Here is a 24,979-nt window from a genome sequence, read left to right on the forward strand (position 1 = left end):
CTACTAAAATGGGTAATAAAATATTTAATATATTAATATCACAATTACGTCAATTTTTAAAATCGTCGGATTAACGTGTTGCTCTGAGTGTGAATTATTTCATGAGTGATAAATATAAAGTTCGATAACGACGCACACATTGCATCATCAAATTGATATTTCACATCGCTACTTGGATACATAATGATCGGTACAGTAATCCGTTTAATCTTTCGAATACGGAACTGCAATACGGTTTCCGACTACGAGAGTTTGAAACTAGGTAGCGCGCTGGTAAAACGTTAATTATCGGCGAAGTGTCGACAGTGATTTCCGATAAACCTTGCCTTCTTTAAACGTTACGCAGCATTCACCGATAACGATCATGAGAAAGACAGCGTTTCCTTGCCACTGCAACCGTTACCGCTTATCCTGAGGGCACGAGTCGTAGAAAAGCTTTCAAAAGAGGTCCTTGATGAGAGTCTCGAAGCGTCATAGGCGTTAAGGAATCGATTCCTTTAGAAGAGTCAGTCAACCACCGCTTAACTTAAGGTACGGACGGAATGAACGAACGGTTTGGTAAATCGAGCGTAGTTCTGAACTTATGTTCTGCACGATTGAGAAAGTAGTTGTCGTTGCGGTCGTCGTCGTTAAGATTTACGCCCGACAATCTAACAGCTTTCGTCGTGGCTATCGATCGTAACATCGGGTGAGTTAATTACTACCGGTGGTCCCGCCTCTTCCCCTGTTTCTAGTAGCGATACGAATCCGTTCCATCCACAAACATCGTTAATTAGCTTTTCATTGCGACAGTGAATAACGCGACTGCGATGGAACACAACAACCGTTTTGATACGTAAGCCAGGCACGTAAGAAATATTATGTTATGTCACGTCGACTAAAATTGAAGGCAGCGGATCGTACGGGGGATCGCGTCAAACTACATTTCTCGGCGATTTATCTTCAATCAACGTTTTCCTCACCGCCGCAAACCGCCGGGTGCAGTAAACTTGCGCAACCGCGTGTATATACAACTGCGAAGGTGATGAGCGCGGAAAGCAACGGTAATGACAATCAGAGAGCGGTAGTTCTATTATGCGTGCGTAACCGCCGATTCACCGGTAAGCTCGCAGGTGTCCCACGACCTTGCGCGAGCGCGGTCTGTCTAGCGGCGGCATATTTCCACTCCCCGTTTCACAAGACGTACATACTATTTAATAGCGGCAAAAGATACTGGGGTTCTCTCCAAGTCCGCGAACGCTTCGACGCATTTCCGTTTTATTCATGTTTGTTCGAATGTTTGTACTAGAGACGAGTGTACGTATATCAGATCGATTTTATTCTCAGCGTCACTCACGGGATTCGACAAACTCATAAAAATCAAAAAAATTCAATGATACTATTTCCGCGATGCGCGTTCACTTCTCTCAAACTCAGCTTCTGTAACGGATAAGCCCGTCATTTGAATGAAGAATTCGATAACGTGGGAACTACTCATGAAAGAAATACGCGCTACACAAATGTACATATACTGCGTGTAGCGTGAAGAGGCCTCTCGTATACGCTTGCGCCCAAAGGATAGATACGCAAATACTGGATTGAAACTGATGTTACCGAGCCAGCCAACCAACCCACATCCCCCAAGAGAAAAAAGAGAGAAATAGGAATAGGAGAAAGAGAAAAATAAGGAAAAATAAGAAAGGTATGAAGAGCTACCACCCCCGGCGCGTTAGCCTCTCTATGCAAATAAACTGCTTCACGCAACGAACGAGCGCGATATAGACTCGAGCTCGCGGATCGTAATGCCGCTCCCAGCCTCGTGACAAGATCTTTTATCGCGATTGAACGCACGAGTCGCAACACGCCACCTTCCCTGTGCCGTTGCGATAAGAGCCACCAAGAGAGAACAGAACCAGAAAAGGCACGGCACGTCGTGGAAACCATGCGCACGACGATAGAGGCCTAGAGGCGACTAGAGGTGAATCGGGGAGCGAAGAGGGAGAGGAAGAAAGACGAGGGAAGGAGAATGGAGAAGGTGCCACGTTGGGCCATCATCAATCTCTCGGCGACACTTCGCTTAAACCCTCGCACATTCGAGCGAGAGCGAGTTAAGGTACGGAATAGAGCGAGAATATTCGCATAATGCGACCAAAGTTTAATTACCTCGCGTTACCACGGTGTAGGACTCTCACCCCCGATTCTCCGAAATCGCCCAGTCTCTGACCTTACTTCGTCGACGGATTCATCAACGGCCACGACGGCCATTCTAGGACCGGAGACGTACGGAGATAAACGGGGAGATAGCCATGGGAGAAAAGAGAGAAAGAGAGAGTGGGAGATAGAGACGTGTCGTCCTTAAGTCGTTCGTCCGCGAAGTTCCATAGCCATGGGGTCTTTCTCGCGATTTGCTTTTCTCTCGTTTCATCTTTCCACTGCCTTCCGAGCATTCGTGCTTGTAGCTACGCGAGCAGCACGCCGTGGCAGCTCTCTCACCCGTTTCACCGTTCAGCTCCGTTCTCCTCTCCTCGCTCCCTCTGTTCGTCCGCTTTCTCGTGTTCTATCTAATTCTCCATCCAGCTTCGTTCCATTCTACTCGTACTCCTCTATCTCTCTTTCGCCGACAGTATTTGTTGGTGTGCGCGCGCGATGTTATGGATGGTAGTGGGTATCCACTTAGAGCGAGCTGCACAGAGCGCAGCCACGCATAAACCAGTTTCCTGGTTATCCGACTCCTCGCATTTTCCTGGTCGACGCATAGCGCGTCGAACCCGCACGGAACGTACCATTAACGGAGGCTTCCCCGGCTCGATTCCGCGGGACTCACAGCGCTGCCGTTGCGATCGACGATCATCCGAGGCCGGTTACAAACCGGTGATACAATGCCAACCAGCCTGCCTAAAGGCTTGCCGTATCGCTTTTAAAGCGACGTCGTTGGTGCACGGAGAGCCCGCACATGTCTCGACGTCGAGCATCGAATAATTATGTAACGATCCTCTCTCCTCTTGGGACGATCGGCGAAGAGAGACGTTATCCATTCGTCTGGTATGCGCCGCGACTCTGTGAGCGTTGGAAACGAGATTCAGAGATTGCTGAGTGAATTTTCGAGCAGAATCGTTAATCGACACCGCCATTCCGTATATTCCGTGGGAGGCGTGAATTGAGCCGCTGTGCGAGAGCATATCGATCGGTGAGATGTTATCGAACGATAGGCGAGCATTTACGGAACGCATTCCAGTAATTTAATCTAACCGAAGTGCTGGGTACACAGAAACGAAATCGGGGAGACGACTCGGGAGACAAGTGGTATGGAAATTTCAGGGCGTTTTAATGGAATGTTATTTCATATAAAAAAGAAGTTGGCGTTTCTCTAATCGTGAGACACCAACATTAGAAATTTAACACTCGAGAGAAGAGAACCTCATGCGATAAAGTGGTACGAATTAAATCACTCAGCGACTTTCTTAACGATGCGGGTACCATCCATAAATCTAAGGGGCTCGTACATACGCGATCGAATGTATCCACAACGACGACGTGGCGCATGTTCACGAAAGCCGCACTCCTGTAACCTTCTGCATAACTTTGCGAATCCGCTTGACCGAGAATGGGTATCGAGAACGGCCTTACGCCGTTATGTGATAAGTCGCGTGTCCGTTAATGTTACGCGAGTCACTCACGGTCGTGAGTCACCACGTCGTAACCTCGTAGCACATTTGGCAGCCAGTCGGGAAAGCATATTCTAATTGACCGATCGACTAAGTTCTCACGACGCCGTCCGGCAGATAGATGAGAGAAAACAAAACGATCGATCGCAAGGGGCGAAGTAATCGATCGACGTTTCAGCAACGCCAGGCGCAACGTACTCGATAGGTATAGGTACTGGTTATCCGTTCAATTTTCATAAGAATCGCTTCGGTTCATTCGGATGGTTGATACAAGTTAATGTAACACTATACACATACACGCATATACCTGACATTGGCATTACCAGTGTGCAATAACCGCACGGCTTTGATGTTATTGCCACCGATTGCTGTAGTAATTATCTTATCGCGCCGTGTGATCGCTCTCCTTGCGCACACCGCCGCCAATGCTACGGTATCTTTATTAGTAATAATTTAACACGCACGTTAATAATATCCAGACTATTTATATGAGGTTGCAGGTGTGTCCGGTACGAAAGGTTTTACGATGAGTTCGACTATTCGACAGCGCCGATGATCTATCATTTCCTTAGATTCTACGGGAAACCAGAATCTCGTTCGGTCACACACTATCTGACGGCTTATAATCTCTCGAGTATAGAATTTCAAATTGCCATTTGCAAAATGGGACAGTCGGCGATGTAAGATTATCCCGTTGTCCTCTTTATCAAAAGGACGTGGACCAGACGCCGAATTATGCAGGACAGAACGAGAGGGGTCGGTATCGTTGAGTCGATTGATGCTCAAGGGCAAACGGATAGTAGCTGTAAATCGATGGTCGCGACGACAGCGAAGCGGTCGTTTCTCTGCAAAATTCCGCAGCGCAAGATAGCCGTTTGCGATTGAACCCGATGGGACATCCAGAAACCGTTATTCCGCCATGGTGACGCGATGGTACAGGCACCTGGTACCGAGCGGTGCCCCTCTCTCGACCGTTCTTTCCCTCTTCCTCTCTGTCGTCCTCTTCTTTCTTTCACTCCTTCTTTCCACCTTTTTCCTCGTACATCTCGCGCTAGAAGCTTTCTGAGTGCAGATCGTTCGCCCGAGTATTTCCACGGAGACACCGATGCCCGGCCGGGTCGCGTTGTTCACACGTGAACATTCAATTTTGCTCTCTTTGAAGCCCCTTCTTTTCCCTCGCTCTCCATCACTCCCGTTTCTACGCCCCGTTCATTCGTCCTGTTTATGCAGCACGGCATAGTGCAACTCCGCGTCCGCTCTCTCTTTCTCTCTCTCTCTCTCTCTCTCTCTCTCTCTCTCTCTCTCTCTTTCTTCTCTCGCGACATAATTACTATTTACAAGACACGCATCATCAGCTTATTCCACGAGTCTTCTATGACCGCAACAAGTACCGAGTAATGACAGAGAGTGCTCCGCGTCCGTTTACTCCGTCTAGTTCCTCGCACCGAGAGAATTACCTTCGCCAGTCGGTGGTTCACCACGCGTGCCGGCGTGAAATGCTCTCGCTCGCTCACGTATCCATTGCACGATACGTGCTACTCACATTCATACTCTCACCAATTAAACATAACCATCCAATGTCATATGTTCTTACATCGGTGCACGCGCGGTGCCTTTGCGCGCACACGTGCAACGGTGATTTTGCGGCCGGATGCATCCGCGATTGTCCGAATCGGTCGACATCACACGCTCACGAGGCTGCAAAATGATACCGCTCTCACGCCACTGACGGCGGAAGCAATTGCGAAATGAATTAACTTTGCGGCCGATTCGGCAGCGATCCCTCGAGGCGATCGATCCGTTATGTTGCTTGCGAAAGAGCTGGGAGAGAATTCGAAGCAGTACTGGGAATATCGTACTTATCTTCCGCGTTCTACAGAATCTTTATCATAGTTAAAAAAAAATAATAAGCGACAACATGCTTAGCTGTCAGATTCCTTCTCTCATGGTGTCTTGTTTGTCGATGTATAAAAAAAAGAGAACCTTTCGAATAAGTGACAACGGAAGCTGATATTCTAAAAGAGGATAAGAGGACTAGTCAAGGAGCTAGTAAATCCTTGTCAGCGTATAACTTAACACGTAAAGTATTACGGCTCACCCAGCTTTGGCTTAATCCAATAAGAACATAATGTGTCATCGTGCGAAAATAAACCCTATTGAACGCGCGCTCGCGGAAGATATTAAAGTATAGGTGGGCGACAAGTGGGTTCAGGATCCGCTAAATCCACATTGACAACCGCGAGCTGGCTATTTTCGGCTAAAGTGGCGTGACTTTACCGATCCCGTCTTGGAAATGTAAAGAAAAAAAGAACAGAAAACGGAAAGGTAGAAGCGCGCGGAGAATTTAGGCGGGGAGACGCGAAGTAGCCGATCAAGAGAAAGAGAAAGAGGTAGGAGACCGGTGATGTTTTCAATGGTGTTGTACCGGCGATCGAATTGTGCGTACCGTTCTGTCCTCCTTAGACGGCAGCGGTCTCGGTCCCCTCCGGCAGACGTCTTCGGTCGCTCGTGGAAGAGCCACACTGCCAGGTGTACACAGTGCCTAAGAGCCAGTCGGCCGATATAGTTATATCCTCTGAGTGGCCGCGGCAGTCGCGAGGCTAGGCTCTCGTATTGCAAATCAGCGTGCTACGTCTGTGATTTCGTGGTGTGGTTTACGCCATGCGCGACAAACAAAAGTAATCGAGTTTCTTTTCCCCTTTGGATTTCTCTTTGGATTTTTCCCTGTGTCTCACCCTTTTTCACGGACCGTATATAGGCTTGACCCACGTTTGTGTGTACTGTTTCAACATTGTGCGCTAACGGCCTTTCTCGAGAGAGCTCGCGCGCTTACCGATGATCCCGTGAGAAAGGTGCCCGTGGAATTCGCCTTCGCGTGGCGTAAGAGTGCGGGATAAAGCGCCGCCGAATTGCAACGTGCAATATTGTGCCAGTGGCAAATCGCGAGCAATTCGCGTCCCACAAAATTCGACGTTGATAGCATCGGCTACCGCTGCTGCTGCTGCTGCTACCGCTGCTGCTGCTGCTGTTCTCTCGACCGTTTGACCAGGTACGTTTCCTGAAATTCGTCTGTGTACCGAAGGTACACCAATAGTCCATCGGTGTGTTTTCGATGTGCAGTATGCGTAGGAACGCGCAAGCCGCACATTTCGAACGGCGGTATATTTTGTCGTTATTTTCGGCGGAACGAAACTGTCAGAGTTTGTCCGGATTGCCATTGGATCGCGATTCCATGGGGTCATAGTGGTCCACAAAAGTATCCGGCGATTTAAATTCCCGCATATGCACGCCGCGCTGTTTGTTATTTATTGCGCAATGTATGCAACGGTGTAACGGAAATATGAACGATTCTCAATTTTTATTGCTCTGTTACGCGTTTTTAATATTCTAATTGTTATTTCAATTTATTCCTGTCGCCCAAGCGTTATACATATACAATCTGTCATAATAGTGCTATATGTTGATAAATGCAGATCCCGCGTTATAAATATTAAATTATAAATTGTATGCTTGTTTTATAACTTGGAAGCATTTTAAATTCAGTAATTGTGGTTCATGTGTGCGTCTTTAATTTATAAATTGACGTTAATGTGTATTACGATTAAATTTGTAAAATTATTGAGATACTACATTAACTTTTTTACACATATAAAATTTTTTAATATAAGAATCTTGTTCCTTTAAAACTACTATTAGTTATCATAGCCTATTTTAATACCATATTAACCGAATCGTTTCAAAGCATTGCTGACCATTCGCAAAATTAGCGTCGTTACAATATTCTTACTTCATCTTGCATTATTAATATGTAGGCAAATCTTATTTTCCAATTTACTATTCCTGTTCCCGTTCGCTTATAAGAACAGCGCGACACTTGACCAACGGCGATACATTCCATCCCGTTAATCCCTGCTTCCGTTAATTCCCCTTTATTCAGCTCGTCAGAATGGTGAAGCATTCGCTTAAGCAGCAGAGAAAATAGTCGTCTCATAATGAAGAAAAACGGTTCAAGAAAACATTTAAGACGTTTAATTCTACGCGATCTTTTTATTTTACACTCAACTCTGAAAAGTAGTATCGTTACTATTGTCATTAATATAAGATTCCACGAGACTCTCAAGTAACCTTCATCATATTCATATTTAATTTTTCTTCCATTTTCAACCTTTCTTCTAAAATTTTCATAATAATTTCCATAATGAAGAAGATAAATATTAAAAGAAATTTTCACGATGAAAGTTGCACGACATTTCATATTTCGTAACATTATTCCGGAAAAGTAAGAAAGTGTACAGACTTATCGGATTTCTGTTTGCATTTCTGAAATTAAAAATGAAGATAACAATTTTCTGTAGAAAATAAATTTTCCCATTTCTATTTCCTCAATGACTAATAATTTTCTTTCAAATTGTCTCAATATCATGCTATCTAGAATAGAGAATAATTTTTCTTGCTCGATAGCGTAGAAATCAATGAAAGATGTTTATCTAAAAAAACTTACACTTTTCAGACACAATCAAAAATGTTATATTAAACTCCCATTCTTTTTTTCTGTTGCAGATTACACGCGACCACAACGTTACTGTATTCTGAGCATTTAATCGAGATACGACAATGACGAGACCGTATCGTCGATATCTCGTCACGTTACTGTTGCTGTTGCAAACCATCTCGAGGTACGGCCAGGCGATTGCCGCGGAATCGACGCACGCGACCGATCTGTCGCCATCGTCCGCGTCCGTACCGTCCGGTCTCTCCGGTCCGGATTACACTGGACCATCCGCGGGTTCGGATGAGTGCGATCCTGAGATGGTTGGCTTCGAGCTCGTAACTGGCTACGTGTACACCGCGCCTACGAACATGCTCGAGTCCATACCAGGCACGTTGATGCTCACCGACTGCCTCGAGACCTGTCAGGCAAACGACTCCTGCCAGGCGGTCAACTACGAGACGGGCCTTTGCGTCCTATTCAGCTCTAACGCCGACAGCAATCCAGGTAAGATTGAATCGTTATCGTATCTTCTTAAAGACTGTAGTATGAACTATCGACTATATACGCGCTGATGCTAACAAACTCCCGAGGCTACTCCACCCGATAACTGTGTTCTAAGGTGGATATGTTTTTTTTTTTACGATTGAAAAGTGGAACTTAAAGTGGAACGCGGACTACTTGATTACCTTATTTATGTGGACGTTAATTACGAACATTCTACAACTTCATGGTGGCATAAAGGAATAATTTCTGCCACGCAAAAGCGTTTTTAAATATTGATAGTTTTGTTGTGAATTTAAAATTAATAGCATTGCTTCAACAGATGCATTTACGAAATGATACTGTTATCGTCCCTGTTAAGAAAAATCCAATGACAATAATATTTAGAATGAGTAAACCGAGATTAATGTGTGATAATCTTTTTTTGATTCGTTATCATTAAAATTAGATTTCCATATGAACATGAGTGAGCCTCGAGGTCCCGCGCGTTTTCTTGTTGTTTTGCACAATTATGGCTTTTCGTAAGATAACCGAGGTATGTTAAGATCGTTTCACATCAGTCTTGTACGAACATTTTGTGTAATGTAAGGATCGCTTTGGGCGAACTACAATAATTTTCTGTACAATGCCCGCGGTACCAATTGCCTTGATCTACCGGATGAAAATAAGCGAAACAAAACGTGAGACATAATAGACGGTGTCGTCCGGTACTCACGTCGGTGAGAATCGGGTCGATGTGCTTATCACACGTTCCTCGTAAACCGTACGCGTAATTTTTCACCTGTCTAGTCCATTAATTAATACATTAATAATGAAAAGATATTAAGGATAAGATAATTCCGTTGATTAAAGATTCTAAACGTGTATAAGAGATTGTACGCTCGATAATTTCTCTAGATTATGGAAATGGTGAAGTGAAAATATTAAACATGAATTTTCGCAATCGTGTTAACGGACTTGGAAATACTTATTAAAATATGAATTAAGATTAATTGTGACATGTGGTAAAATAATTTTCATTATTTAATTTTAATATAAATTGATTTTCTGTAAAAAGATTGATCAAACATCAAGTTAATTTTAGATTTAAAAAATGAGTAAAATAAAGGATGTTAAAATATATTAAAAAATAATATATTCATAAAAAAATCGAAGAAAAATTGTTCGTAGAAAAGTAATACGATTATCTTTCATTAGCTTGCTGATGTATGCAAGTATCGAATATTTTCGTAATCCACCATGCATGATCTATATAACCTAGCAAGTTTAACTCTGCTGTATATTTTAAACAAATTCTCCAACGTCAAATCAATATCGTATAAAAATATCGGGGATTTTGCATCGAACTGTGCAATAATCGTTCCCAACGTGTGTAACAATCTGTCACAAATATTATCTTTCACAATATATTTCAAAGTTTTCAATTTTTCCAGAAATATATCCAATATTTTCGATAGAATCAGTATTTTCGCATTGGTATTTAATTGTAAATGTATGTACATATATTAGAAATTTCCGTGCACTAATTATTTAAAATTATTTTAAAAATATATATATATATATTAAACTGTTAAAATGCAACTTACAAATACGTGGCATAATGAACAACATTGAATAAAATGTATTTTGAATTCTACAATATGCAATTTGATGAAATTGATAAAATTATAAATTGTGCAATGGAGTTTCATCAACTAATATTGATTCTTTCATCAAATAATGCGAATGGTTGATCGCAAATACCTTTCGGCAAATACCTTTGAAATTGCATCCAGAGATTTTCGTTCGAATCTTATTTAAATTTTTGCAGAGTACGAAACAGCTTTCGCACTTTCAGTGCGGTTGATTTTTCTACGAGAGGCTGCACCCAGCGGAGCCACATATTGGGTGTTGCCCTGAGGTACACTCTTTCTCGAGTATTTCTTGACCCATTATTTTCCCGCTACTGTTGAATGCCTTTACGGCACGTAGATATATACGTATGCGAGTATATCTTCCTCGGAGAACTTTGAAACGTTAATAAAAATCTTGAAATAAAAATTGCACTACGTCACAGTAAATTCATCATTGAAACGTTTTATAACTCAAATGCCAAATAATGACTCAATATAATATATCAAACCGTTAAGAGAAAGAAGTAAAAATTATTGCAATGTCTGGAGATATAAAAAATTAAAAGCGATTGAATATTTTAATAAAAAGTTAACGAAAATTTTTCTTTTCTTTCTCTCTCTTCCTTTCTTTCTCCTGTCTATCTTCTTTCTTGTATTTGATTTCTTGTGTTCAAACTAAATGTATCATTTTCGTATATTTCACACGTTTTGTAGAAGACTGATATATATATATGAGTTATATGTACATTTATATATTCTGACGATGAATTATAAGGATCACGTGTATTGTCAGACGGTGCTACCGCAGTGGTTCCTCATGAATAATGGATACCGGTATAAGTAAGTGTAATGAGAAACGCACTAATTGAATCTTCCGAGGTATAATTAATATAAACTATACGTCCGCAGACATTGGACTTGTGGGCATTAATTAAACGGCAGAATAGGATCTTATACCTATGGAGAAGCGGTATTGTTCTGTTGATATTTTTCGAGCGCATCTGTCAAGGGTAACACATACCAAGTAATTTGCTTCCGAGATGAGGAAACTAAAACGGACGTGTATAAATTACAATTGCGTTGCAAACTGACCAATGTTCAAGTGAAGTCTTAAAAAAAAACTATTGTCATTATATGTGTATGCCTAAAAACAATTTACTGACTGATAATTATCGCGATATTATGATATTATGATGTATAATTTGTACAATAATCCTTTTTTATTTGACAGTCACATTATCATTTATTATATCACATTTTAAATAAATAATATAATTGGAATAACGTTAATTAATGAAATAATAAATGTTTCTAAAATGTTTCCGTTGTACTCGTTGTACATTGCTTCTAATATTTTCTGTCTGCGGTAAAGAGTCCTTATATGAGATAAAAACTGACAATCTAATGGACTAACCGTGATGTACTTCATACTAGTTTTTACAGAGACCTAACTATATGACCGGAACAGATTCGGTTGAAAGACGGCTTCGTATCCCAATTGTGAACTGAGGTGCCCGAGGCGATGTAACTCGCGCTGACGAACATCTGGCGAATGAAATAAAAAGCAAATGTCTTGCGATCTCGTTTAATGCTTGCGTGATATTTCTTTTACGCGATCGTCATGCCGGATAATTGCCAAAAGGCACGGTACGTCGAAGTCCAAAGGGAAGCGCGATCGTACTGTTAGCCGACGATGCGTCGTTTTACGCTTGCGTCTTTTGTACCGACGTAAAACCATTAACGCTTGAACGCACATGTGATAATCTAGTAGTATAGCGAGATACGAGTAAAGGGACGTTAAGGTGCGTCTTAGGAGCGAAGAAAGTAAAAGGTATTCGAGACAGGGCACGTATATGCAAAGGCTCCCTGAGCATCTTACGCACCAGCAACCGTTTACGGCGAATTTCTCGAGAAAACCCCTTATGTGCTAGCTCACAAGTATGCCTGTATGTGACAGCTTGACGTCTACAAAGTACTCTTTTTACTGCTTTTAACCTGCTTTCATCTCGCTTCCGTACGCTCGTTGTCAACGTTTTTCTCCTTACATACTGGAATAAGAAAGATTTAGCGTTAATCGTAAGATTTTTGGCGACGACAACGTGAAATCACATCTTTAGGATAGGATCTTTTTGAAGCAAGAATAGGACGGTGAACTTAATTCGATCGTTCGCAAATCGGTCAATCGCGGATGTCGAAGAGTGGAGAGGGTCTCGGTCACGCTTTGATAGTGGCTCGACACGAGTTTCCTTTCGGCACGATCGTCGAATGAATCTTTTCCCCGTCATCTTGCCACTTATCCATTAAAAACAAAAAGACCGGCAAATCAGGACTCTTGTTTCGTCGAAACCGAAACGAATGACCGAATAACATTTTTCTCGGCCGACTATACATAGCACGTGATTGTGATCGACGTTGGCAACAAAACGGCGACAATTGGCGATGACATACCGCGTCACGATCACGAAACTTCTAAAGCTAGAGGCTCCGTTAGACGACGATAGGATCGTCGTTTGCACGGGCGATCGAGCGAGCCACCGATCTCTCCTCACGTCTCGTCTCATCTCTAACGCGTGGACCTCTTTCCCTGGTGCTTCATTCGCGAACAACCATTTGGCACAAGAGGTTCCAGCAGCGACCGAACATCCGTAGAGGCAATTAGTTCTGGACGATATAGTCCGGTTTAGACGGCCGGCAACGCCGTCCGGTCTGCAGGTTGAATTCTCTGCTAATACCGCTCTTCACCCTAATGCGTTCTTTCTACATGATCGTACGCAGCTCGACCGTAATCGCAGCTTGGTACCGCCACAAGGAAAATTTGCTCCCGTCGATTCGCAACGATGGTTCCCGCCGCGCTTGCGTTCCATCGAGCATGCACCGCGAATAAACGTAACTGCTTTGAAGGTAAAGGTAAAGGCTTCGATCCAAAGTAATCGATAAGAATTGATAACTGATATATTGACAATTCTTCGATATATATACGTGCATGCATTACACATTGTACATTTGCATGTAGCTTTTTTTTATGAATTTATGGAGTAGATTTTTTTTTTTATTTAATATTACATAAAGTTATTTAGCACATCTATAATATATTCATCTAATAGTAGCAAACGCAAAATACGCAAAACTTTCCGCATCTTCGCGACTAAAGCTTTTCAAGAGGAATGTAAAGTAGTTTTTCTGCATGCCGATTGCCTTAATTTGTTTCAGCGTGTTAGAAAATTCAAACGTTTTACATTCAAGCGGAAATTATGCGCGAATTTACATTAGTTTCAGTTGAAAAACGACGCAATAAAACCGGAACTTTCTTATTTTTGTAAATAAACTTTTTTTTCTTTTTTTTTTTCACTGAAATAAAAATACATGATTCGTTTTACATTTATAACGACGCCGTAAAATAATATGCAGCTTGGATTTTATTAACGTGAACTCTATGCTATGCGAATTCGAAGAAGTTCCATATAAATGTAGTCGGATATACGAACGTCCATCAAAAATTTATATATGCGTATGTGCATCAGCGCCGTGTGTACGCAGCCATTTCCTATCCTTTACGACTGAGCTTCTCTTCAATCGTCACTCGTGATTCTATTTTCCTCGTTCACGTCGCCGCTATTTTTCCGCGCATGTATATGTATTTTGTGTGTGTGTGTGTGTGTGTGTGTGTGTGTGTGTGTGTGTGTGTGTGTGTGTGTGTGTGTGTCTTGAAATATTAAGTTATTTCTAAATTTTTATTTTAAGCAATAAGTTCTTGAAATATAAGTATTTAAATATATAAATTACAGATAATTAATTACTACCTGTCCATAAGTCGCGTTTATTAATACATTCATAAATGATCGTAATTTGCACGGAAAGAAAATTTTCTTTGCATTAAAAAATTCAACTAGATTTGAAAATAATTTTATTAGACCAAAAAAATAATTATACAAGGCGCTCAAGTTGATTGATAGAATATCAAAATTTTTTGCAATATTTGCATACTTGAGTGTTGTATATAAATATTTTAATAGTTTAACAAAATTATTTTCATGTCTATGTATCTCGTACATTTTCAGATATTTCAACGAAATCGTTCTGTCCATGTAATTGGTTGTATTGTCTCAAAAACTATTTAAAAAATAAAAATTTACAAATAACCACTTAATTTTAGAACTTGCCTGTTACAATATTTTGAATCGAAAATTTTAAGACTCTGTATGTATCTTATACAAGGCGTACGATTCCGATAAAAGCGGAATCGCATACATATCTTTCTTAAAAACGGTTGTTTAGACACACCTAGGCGAAGTACCACGACTTCCGCGCAAGTCATTTTTCATTCTTATCCTTCCGCCTTTGTTTAACCGGGAATGCGAACGTCGCTATATGTAGGTGTGTATGAGTGTGTATAACGGTCCCGCGTATCTTCTTCGATGGCGAAAGAGAAAATCGTGACGATATCGCGAGAAGTTTATAACGAAATACCCGGATAAACGGCCCCAAGGAGCAGCCTGGTCCCCAAGAAAAAGTTTCTTGCACGTTTTTGATGGAAGGCGTGCGGCGGTCTAGGAGACCGATACCAAGTTCGCGCCTCGTGTCCAAGGGATTTAACTTCGCTGGTATTATACGGGATTTTGATATGACTTTGCCATGGTAAAGGTCCGCATGTAGCGAGAGCTCGATCGAATGTAGCGCTTGGTAGACTCTCTAGACTAGATTGTTTATTAAATAGTCGACATACGGAACTTGAGTCGTATCCTTTACAAAATAAATACGCCTACGCAACGTCACCCGTAGTTTGCTCCACGCCCAATTGACATTCACGGATTTATCGAATTTCGTTAAACACAAGGCGGTCATCGACTTTAGGCCAACTTACGATTGTTATTTCTCGTGCCAAAGCGTCGAACGTAAATCTTCGCGGGAATCCACGCTCATAAAGTATCCAGTGATTCGCTCTGGCGTGGCTCCAGCTTTTAGTATTCCCGACTTTAAAATGCGCCCGGTGCCGCTAGTTCTTAACTGCCGATTTCCGGAGATTTACGCGCGCGGACCGATTCGCGCTGAAATTGCACCGCGCTTATTACGATCCGCTGTAATTAGAACTATAGATCAGCATGCGAATAATACATTCAGACATGGCTGTCGTTCTTTTTATCCTTTCTCTCTCTCTCTTCCTCTCGCTCTATTCTTTCTTCTTTTCTCGAAAGTAACGGCGATAGAACTGCTGACGTAGGAACGCCGAGCGAGTTGCTAAGGTGCGATTGTTCTCGTATTTATTGTGGTCACCCGTCGCATCATCACGAGTTCTTCGCTATCGAACCGTCGACTAACGGGTCCTGCCTGTCGCATACTCTAACGGCCGTGAATCCATAATGTCACATGTACATGTGTGTGTGTTTGTGTGTATGTGTGTGTGTGTGTGTGTGTGTGTGTGTGTGTGTTGCATTATACATATACATATAAATTTATATATATATAAAAATCGTATGTACATGTATACAATTTATATATCTAATAACACATGTATCACATGTGCATATGTGTGTATGTAATATTACATTGAGAAAAATGTACTAAATTTTAAATAAATATTTATTCGAATAGTGCTAGTTGAATATTTACTAAACATATATTTATTTGATACAAGAACCATTAATTTGATTTACCTATTATTATATTTTATTTAACAAATATTTATTTTCCTTAAATAAATGTTATATTAATACTATTCAAACAATTTACTAAAATTTAATATATTTTTCTCTCGGTGTGTGTGTGTGTGTATATATATATATGTGTGTGTATGTACATAAAATTTGCATACACACATATCTATGTATTTGGATAACACGATTTCTACATAAAATGTGAAAGGCCAAAGCACTGTTCCTTAATGAACGATATTAACATGTGTGTCATGGAATGGACTGCATGCGATCGCCCAGTTGTATTCTTTAAGGAATAAGGAGGGAAAAGGGGGAGAGGGGGGGGCTGACCCGATACTACGATAGACCAGGCTTTCCAGACTGGCAATAATGCCGGTATCGCCGCATCATCGCGCATTGAAACATGAGTTGACTCGGAGCAGGCAATATTGAACCGCACGGTATCGGCATTTGGCCGTATCTATGTATCTATCTATCGTGTAAGTAGTTTTACGATAGAATAGAGTTGCGTAAAAAATGATTAACCGATTAGCCTTTGCCGTGTAGTTCATCTCTGAATGAAGATCCAACTCGATCTTTCCAAGTCGATCTATGTAACGTTTACAGAGAATATATCCAAAGTCATACATTTTCTCGAAGACAAATCTCAGACAATTGCTGATTTCATTGCATATCTGCTATTTAATTCGCTAAATAATGTAGTAATAAATCAATTGATATAAGATATGAAAGGATTATATGTGTGTAAACGTTGAACAGAACGCCGTACATTTATTCGAGAGAATCGCCATTTGAAAACCATTTGGCACAAAGCAACACACATCAATTGTTGTATGCACTTTCGTGGTTACAATCACGAAGTCGCAGTCTGACGCCGCTAGTTGGACAGTATGACAAATTACACATAATTCACAAGTCAATTTCATACATGGTTGTCTCGCTACGGGAGATAGAGCTGTTGAGCACGGTCACGGTGGGCCAACTCGAGAAACGAATGGCTACCTCTGCAGGTAAAGGCAAACAAGCTTTGCTGTGTTGTAGAGAAGTTATAAATATTCAGAAAGAGTGCTGATTTAACTTCCTTCTTCCAAAACGCTTACGCGATCCTCTCTGAATACTCTCTGGCTAACGTACGCAGATTTGCATGACAAGTTAAGCGACTCACAGTGCTACCGTTTACATCATTTCGTACAATCGTGTGATCTTACATCATTTATAATATATGGCATATTTTTTTCATCCGTATATAATGATATCGCGTTTGCGTAGTTTCACAAATGAATGACGCATTATACAGGGTTAACACAAATTCTTAAAATTCCATAATTTTTCCCTGATTCCAGACGGAATTTCATGATTTTCCCTGACTTTCAATAATATTTAAAAATTTTTTGCATTTTCATCTTGTTTGAAAATCGCTAAATATTTTGTTGAAAAATCAATTTAACATAGCATTGAAAATTACTATAATAATAATATTGCTGACACTGCTTGCTTTAATTGTTAAGTTATATTCAAAAACTGCGTAGGTGTGATGTACGTGTATTAAACTTCTTTAAAGTCAAGAATTTTTATTTTTCCAGAAAATTTTGCAAAATTCCCTCATTTTTTCCTAACCTTTAAATTTCCTTGATTTTCAATTTTGTGACAATCTTACATTAGTAAATAGACGAAGTAATTCTACGGTACATTAAACGTTCCATGAAATAAAACTCTATGGTACGACAATAGCGATGGATAAATTTGAAATTGTTCCATATCGTTATAGAGAAAGCGTCCTAAAAGCAGTAAAAAAAATCACGCACATTATTTAGTTCTCTTTTCAGAAATAATTTCCCGATTCGGTTAGCCATTCTCTCGGACAATTATGTCACGCCGTTAGCATTTCCATGCTAACATGCTCAAAGAGAAACGATTTGCTCGTTGCGCGATTTGTTAACGAGCGCGCACAATCGATGGTGACTTATGTCGGTAAGCTTCTTTTCGCAGTGGATGAACGTTGCATGTCGGACCGTACAGCACAGATACTGAATACCGAAGTACCTTATATACGACAGACTGGATTTCAAATAGCCGTGGGAAGTACTGTCGACCCGATATACGCCAGGCATACTAAGTACTTTGATCAGTACAGGCACGTAAGGTGCCATCCGACATGTAAAGTGCGCTCGATCGCTCAAAATCGAAGTGCTAAAACTTCATTCCTCCTCGATACGAATACACATACCTATTTATTAGTGTGCGCGCGCGTTCATGTGTACTTATTCAGGTAAGTAAGACACGCGAATGCTTTCTGAGTACACTTACTGCAACTCGATGTAACCACGTGTCGTCAAATGATCAGGTAGGAAAGGCGAAGTCATACCTTGGCTTGTACGAAATTTATCCGCAGCGGTATAACTTGTCGATGCATTTGCATAGAGCGCTAATAGTATCAAGATAACACGGTAGCAGGAAAAGGGACAACCCTCGTGGACGTCGACACAATCACCATGCGAACTCTGTATCTCTCACGTTTGACATCCTGCACCGAAGTGGCAGGTTACATTGAGAATTTCTCGGCTACCGGGTAAAGGAGTTCTATTTAAACTCTTGGCGAAGAATTTATATTTGAGAACGTTGGTTTCATCGAAATTGTAAACTGCTTTGTCTTGTCTATTTGGGAACAATTACTGTATGTTTCAGGTAAATAAATATCTAAAGTAAAGACAAAAAATATATATATATTGTAATAAAAATATTTTAAAAAATATTGATTTAAATTAAATTTTTTATAAAAGACGATATGTATATGTCATAAATATTACATTATTCCGTTATTAGTAAATATCCTGTTATTTCTAACAATAAGTTTTTTTTTAATGGATTTATTTTTTGAATTTATTTAAATTTATTTTATTATGATAATTAAGAGAAAAAAAGAGACAGAAGGAGGAGAGTTCAGCAATTTAAAGTTGTTTTTATTAATAGTCTGTCCAGTAGTCAGAATGTTTGAAACATAATTGTAAAGTCGTACAGTCATTCTCGGAAGAAATCTTCGGCTGCTTCCGAATCCAACGTGCAAAGTCATTCTGGTAGGTTATCGGCGGTCATGAAGGAATAACCAGTAGTCATTGCCTTCGTCATACTTAACTAGCTAATTCCCTTGTCTCATTCGAATCGGCCAACAGTAATAATACGTGGTATAGTACTTACAATATTGAGATATATCTGTCGAATGATCATAATTAAACTTTAATTGCTAGAAGATAATTTATATTTTTAATCTAACGCGCAATGAGCGATATTATTTCAACATACGCGATTGATTAATTTGTAATTAGAATAGAAAAAAAGAGATAAAATTTGATACAGAAGGATCTTTCAATTATTTTCATTCAAAACAAATTATATACTTATTCGAGTATAATATTTAGAAAGAAATTTCTAATTATAAAATATATAAAAAGATATGAGAATTATATATAAACTTAATACAAAAAGTCATTTCCAATTAATAAAATAAATATATCGTGTATTATATGTGTACCGTTAATTTTTTTTCTTAAACATGGAAAGAAAGAGGAAAGATAAACCGTGCAAAAAATTCAACTGAAAAGAATAGGCACAATATTATTTCCAGAATTGTATAATATCTAACTGTTTCTTATATTATAAGTATACATAACTGTTACAATTAATATAAAGACATAACTGTTTCACATTGTTTATCGTGTGAATAATGAATGAATGAATTTTGCAACAATAAAGTTTAACTCTCTCACGATGTGAACGTGATTATATTTATGTCCTAACCATTTAGATATAACTGAACAACGTCTTTTACGAGAACGATAATTATCGTCGTGTTTAATTAAATTTAGTAAAACAGTGCATTTAGAATGTATCGAAATTATCGGGACGCAACCGTCGTCGCGTGTGCCAGCGGTGGCGTTAATGACAAGAACTTGGGACAATTACTCGACACTTTGCATTCTCCGCGAGCCGAGGGAACGAAATGGCGTAGCCGCGTGATCTTCTTGAGCGCATCTTCAGCGCAGTCATCCTGTAATTCCGACGCCGAATATTCAATTACAGCCGCGCGAGCGCGCAATCTGCGAAGTGCGAATAGTTTCCGGAGAACCATCGAAAGTAATTACGTTATTGGCTCGTTCCTTCTCATCTCCTAAGTTCGGTTGTGCCGTTCGGAATCGCGTGTTCGTGCCACACGCTCGTTTGATGCCGTACGATATGGTGCAGACATCCGTTTGCATATGAGATAGATATACATATACATACATATATATGTATATATTTATGTGTGTATATATATATATATATATATATATATATATATATATATATGTACGTATATATCTTTCTCTCTTCACAGACCCCGCCTAGGTGCGGTTTCGTGTATTAAATTCTTGCAGCAAGCTATGGTAAGCGATGCATGCACGCAAATTAGAAACATACCATCAGGGATGTACAGCTACGTACAGAACGTACATCCTCGCCCTGACGACATTACACGACGTTAAAAAGTGACGAGGGGCAAGCCGGGCTTGACTGCCTTTACCGCTGCTTTTACCGCTTCTGCATATTTATGATGATGGCAATGAAGGCGACCGAAACGTGCTTTTTCATGTCGGGATGAATGAGAGAAAGCGGGCGTTGTATTTCGCGGCAATGAAATCTCCCATTCAGCTGACATGGAATGCAGCTGGATACGGACCGTGTACCGCAAGATGACAGCATTAATTATCCTACAGAATTAGATTTCTAACAAAAGCTGTAAATCGCGGCACGCCAATGTCGCGATATACGCATGTATATCCCAGAAAACGGTCTTTTGTGAGAACGCTAAAGGCATTTATTGCGAAACGCGTCATGTGAAGTAACAAAATATGCAAAGCTCACTTGGGGTCTGTGCACTTTATTTTTGCGCTAGACAAGCACGGTCGTATGGTTGACGGAGTGTGTTGTATTGCCGAAGGGAATGGACGTCGATACATTTCTGAAAGTAAAATCCTCTCGACGTGCACCACCGCAAACGCGGGCACGGACACTGAGTGGCATTGAAAAACAAAAGTGCCGGCAGAAGTAGGAAGACAAGTGGGCACGACGTGGATGAGAAAGCTGACCGTCGCGGGATACCGTCGTTGGTACATTCAATTCTTGGAAATGCGTCGCCGTCTACACAGCGGAAGAAACGAGGGAATGGAGATTCTGTCGAGTGCAAAGGACGATTGAAAATGTTGGCGACGATCCAACGAACTTCGTATACATGTTAAAAACGTTCTCTATCCGTAATATTAGTTCTACGAATAAATTCGACAAGAACACGATATCAGGAGCACGCGAAAAAGCGTACAGGGCAATAGCTGGAGTAAGAATCAAGCTGTCACTCGCACAGCTGGAAATATAATATCTTTACTTCGCTATATCATCAATGGAAATGTCTTATTTCACGAAACTATTAGAAGCTCAGATATAACTTCATCGGTTTCATGTTAATAAACTTATTTTAACCCAAGCCAACCATTCATGAGTCCAACGAACCCTATGAAATTTTTTACATTGCTGTAACTTTTTTATAATATAATTCAAAGACCTGGATTAAATTTAAACATTTTAGAATTTTTTTCCAAAGTAGTCATTTTTTGCGAATTTTTCCAATAAAATTTCTTTGAAGCATTGTATAATATAATAATTAATTGAAAATAAAATATTATTTATTTGATTCATATTTATTTGTCTTTTTCTGACTTCGAGGTATAAATTTCACACGTTTTGAACTAAAAAATATGTATTCAATCTAGAGATATAACGTGACAAAGTTTCACAGATTCTGACCGGGAAGGTAAAAATAACAATGGCTTACTTGGATTAATTTTTCGATTAAAAGGTATTCTAAATAATACGCTGTAATCACTACTTCAATTGACAACTAGACAGATTTAAGTCTACTGATTATGAGAGATCAGGTATTTATTACCTTTGCACTTATTATGACCGAAACTTTTACAATTTGACACGCTTCGTGTTCTTCATATTTGAATAAGAGAAACAGGAGTGGCAGCGACGTGAAACGCGCCGAGGACAAAGTTATACAATTCTAACTTACGGCTTCGTAATTACACGAAGAAATATGTTAGATCATATCTCGCAAAGTTCTCGCGTGTATAAAGAGTGTCAAGCAAATTTGTAACGCTCGTCAGACAGGCACATGTCGCATCGTATACAGCCACCGTTTCAGAAAGCCGAAGCGAGTTGCAGAAGCGGGGACAATTACATCGCCCGGCGTGGTGGCTAGTTGAAAAACTGTGGCTTTACATGGCGCGTTAAGTACGTATAACAACCATCCACAATTATGCGCCTGGAGACAAACGTGTAAATAAATGTGCATCTCTATGCGCGCGTACATATATATAGGTGCACGCTCCAGAGCGCAGAATGACTCACGAGTGTCCCAACTATTGTGCGCCTACGCAAAGCGAAGCGCATGACATACTGCTAAGTCAGTCCTGTTACAAAGGTACAATGTTAAAATATCTGGGTACAGTTATTTGAATAATAAAATGGCTAGATACAGATAACGATACATACTACACCGGCTCTGTTCTGTTTAGCGGCGGTATAATGTTCTATATCTTTCCGCTATCCTCTTTTTCTCTTCTTTCCTCGCCTAGATTCTCTGATACACGCGTGTTTGTTTAAAAATGCAGCTACACTGAGAAAAAAAATATAATCAATTTTGTGATAAATATTTAGTTTAATGCTGCTAACTAAACATTTACTTATAGTAAATAAGTATTTATTGAATAAAAAGAAGAGATTGTTAAATCTCACAAATTAATGGTTCTTGTATCAAATAAATAGATCTCCAATAAATACTTAGTTGCCAGTATTCAATTACTACAAAGTATAATTACTTTAGGATAGTAATCAGAAGGTAAACCACAAATTAGACAAACGTGAAAAAGGATACCCAGATATTTAGTTCATAGTAGATAAAAGACTTGCATTAACTATGGGAGCACAAGACGGAAAGGTGGGGAAAATCGAGTCTTAGGTCAAGGTTAAGAGCTCGTACTCCGTAGAAAGTATAATGATTGAGCATACGCGAGGGATTGCTCGCCAGAGATCAGATATCGGAGTCATAAATGTCAGCTGGTGAATATATGCTTAACTTAAAAGCCGAGTCAGTTCCATTTACTCGCGGTATAATATTATAATATAATCGACATAAATTTTCAAGGAACACATAATAAATGTCAAATTTCATTCATAATGAATGAAATTTGAATTTGGGATCTTAATATATGTAAATGACATTATCATCATTTGCTCTTGATTTGCATTGATTTGATTTGCAATGTAATAAAATTATGATGATACGCTAACTTAACAAATGAAGATAATATTTCTGCTTTTACATGTTGTAAAAGCAAGTTTTTATTTTTATATGTTGTTTACAAGTTTAGCGGACAACATATAAAAGCAGAAATATTAGAATCTTATGATTAGCGCATCCGAACACGCCGTTAACTGCTAAGTAGAATTGCTAGTGTAGCTCACTCCATCTTATTTACGATTTCATCGTGCCACCTGCGACAGAGATTACGTCTTCTGAACAGGTTTTCATACCGCATTTGCAGCGATGTTCGCCGCTGTAGATCGCTGAAAGTCTAGTCGCACGTAGAAAAGGAATCTCATTGCCTTTGTTGGAGTGCATCGGGGAAAGAGATCGCGGAGAGAGGAAGGATGCTTGAGAGTCGAGATTATACATCAGATTCAACGCGCCGACGGGCGACGTCGTTGCTGATGCCACTTGAGCTAGAATCGTATCTAAATGTACCTCGTATATCAGAAATCGAACCGTTCCCCGCGGCGTGTGTTCCGGGAACGGTTTACGTACGTCATTTCTACGTGAGATGGCCGCCATCCAGAATGGAGCATCGCACACCGCTCTACTCTGTCGCAGATGCGCAACGACCATTTCTCGTACCTGGCGACATCGCGACAAGCCGCATGTGGAAATTTTCTTTGACTGTTTTCCGCCGCCGTCACCGTCACCGTCTTACGAGCGGACTCATGGGACGTTTCGAGTATTTATGATAGGAATACAAGATGCAACGAAAGATTCACGGAGCGGATGAAACGTTAAGTTTGTGTTACGGCGCGTTATCAAGGCGTTCTCTGTTCCTGTCGACAACGAATCTACGAAGGGGTCCATAATTTATGATCATCATTGTAATGAAAGTCCCTGGGTGTCCGCGCAACAAATCGTTCTCTCCTGCATAAGTATGAATATACTTACTCAAGTCGAAAGTATTACCACAATGTGTTACGCGGAATATCAGTGCATAACGCTGAATATCATCCTGGCCACGTTTCATTGGTATATTCATTGTAATAAACTGCACCCTGTAGTTCTTCATTACGATTGCGCTGGCGTGAAAATTGAAGTAACGGTGTACGTTTCTTAGTTATTGTACCAATATAGTCGATAGGTGCTTGTTCGCCATCAATTTCTGCACTTTAAATTTCGATTGACGATCAGAAGCAAATTTATGTACGAGCTGCAGATAGCTATTTTCTCAAGGCGTGAATTTATACGGTACGTGATACACGTACTATGCATTTTTCAAGATAAAATGAATGATGTAAAAGTTAGGTGGTTAAACGGATAATGAAAAACATGAAACGATACTATTGTCCACCTTTCCACGGACCGGATATAACGAACGCGCTCCACGTAAAACGACGGAATTGATCAGTGCTGGAGAGTGCTTGTTCCAGCGTTGTTTCACGTATACTAGTTTGCGTATACCACTTCGCGGTAATCGGTAAATTGCGCTTCGTGCCGATCGAAATAACGATTTCGCGCTTTTCTAATTGGCCCCGAACAGAGGTCACAAATCATATCTCGAAGCGCGAAGGTTCGCGGTTATACATGCGCTCGGGCGAGAATCCTTTTTGCTCCTTCCACCATCACTCTGTTATTATCTCGTCCTTCCAATCCCCTCTTTTCTTCCCCGTTGCATCCCTCCTTTGCGTCCCTTGCTTTCCTTATTTTAACGGATTCCAAGCCGC

The 24,979-nt window shown here is 40.3% G+C and overlaps 2 protein-coding genes across 6 annotated transcripts in view; one reads left to right on the forward strand and one right to left on the reverse strand.

Moving 5' to 3' along the window:
* Atg16 (Autophagy-related 16) overlaps positions 1-24,979 on the reverse strand; it is a 408,498-nt gene that overhangs the window by 159,368 nt on the left and 224,151 nt on the right. The gene's annotated exons all lie outside the window — the stretch shown is intronic.
* Positions 1-24,979, forward strand: part of neo (ZP and PAN domain-containing protein neyo) — a 179,884-nt gene that overhangs the window by 98,895 nt on the left and 56,010 nt on the right. Inside the window, exons 1-2 of one of the 2 annotated variants that reach the window (XM_087410138.1) lie at positions 4,907-6,693; positions 8,205-8,640. In XM_087410138.1, coding sequence (XP_087266264.1) covers positions 8,259-8,640 — 382 coding nt within the window. In that variant the 5' untranslated portion in view covers positions 4,907-6,693; positions 8,205-8,258. Of the gene's footprint in view, positions 1-4,906; positions 6,694-8,204; positions 8,641-24,979 lie in introns of those variants that run through there. The other variant, XM_011065882.2, reaches the window with a different exon arrangement.

The sequence above is a fragment of the Acromyrmex echinatior genome, chromosome 10 (assembly GCF_024713525.1).
Source record: "Acromyrmex echinatior isolate Ae372 chromosome 10, ASM2471352v2, whole genome shotgun sequence".
NCBI classification, from domain to species: domain Eukaryota; kingdom Metazoa; phylum Arthropoda; class Insecta; order Hymenoptera; family Formicidae; genus Acromyrmex; species Acromyrmex echinatior.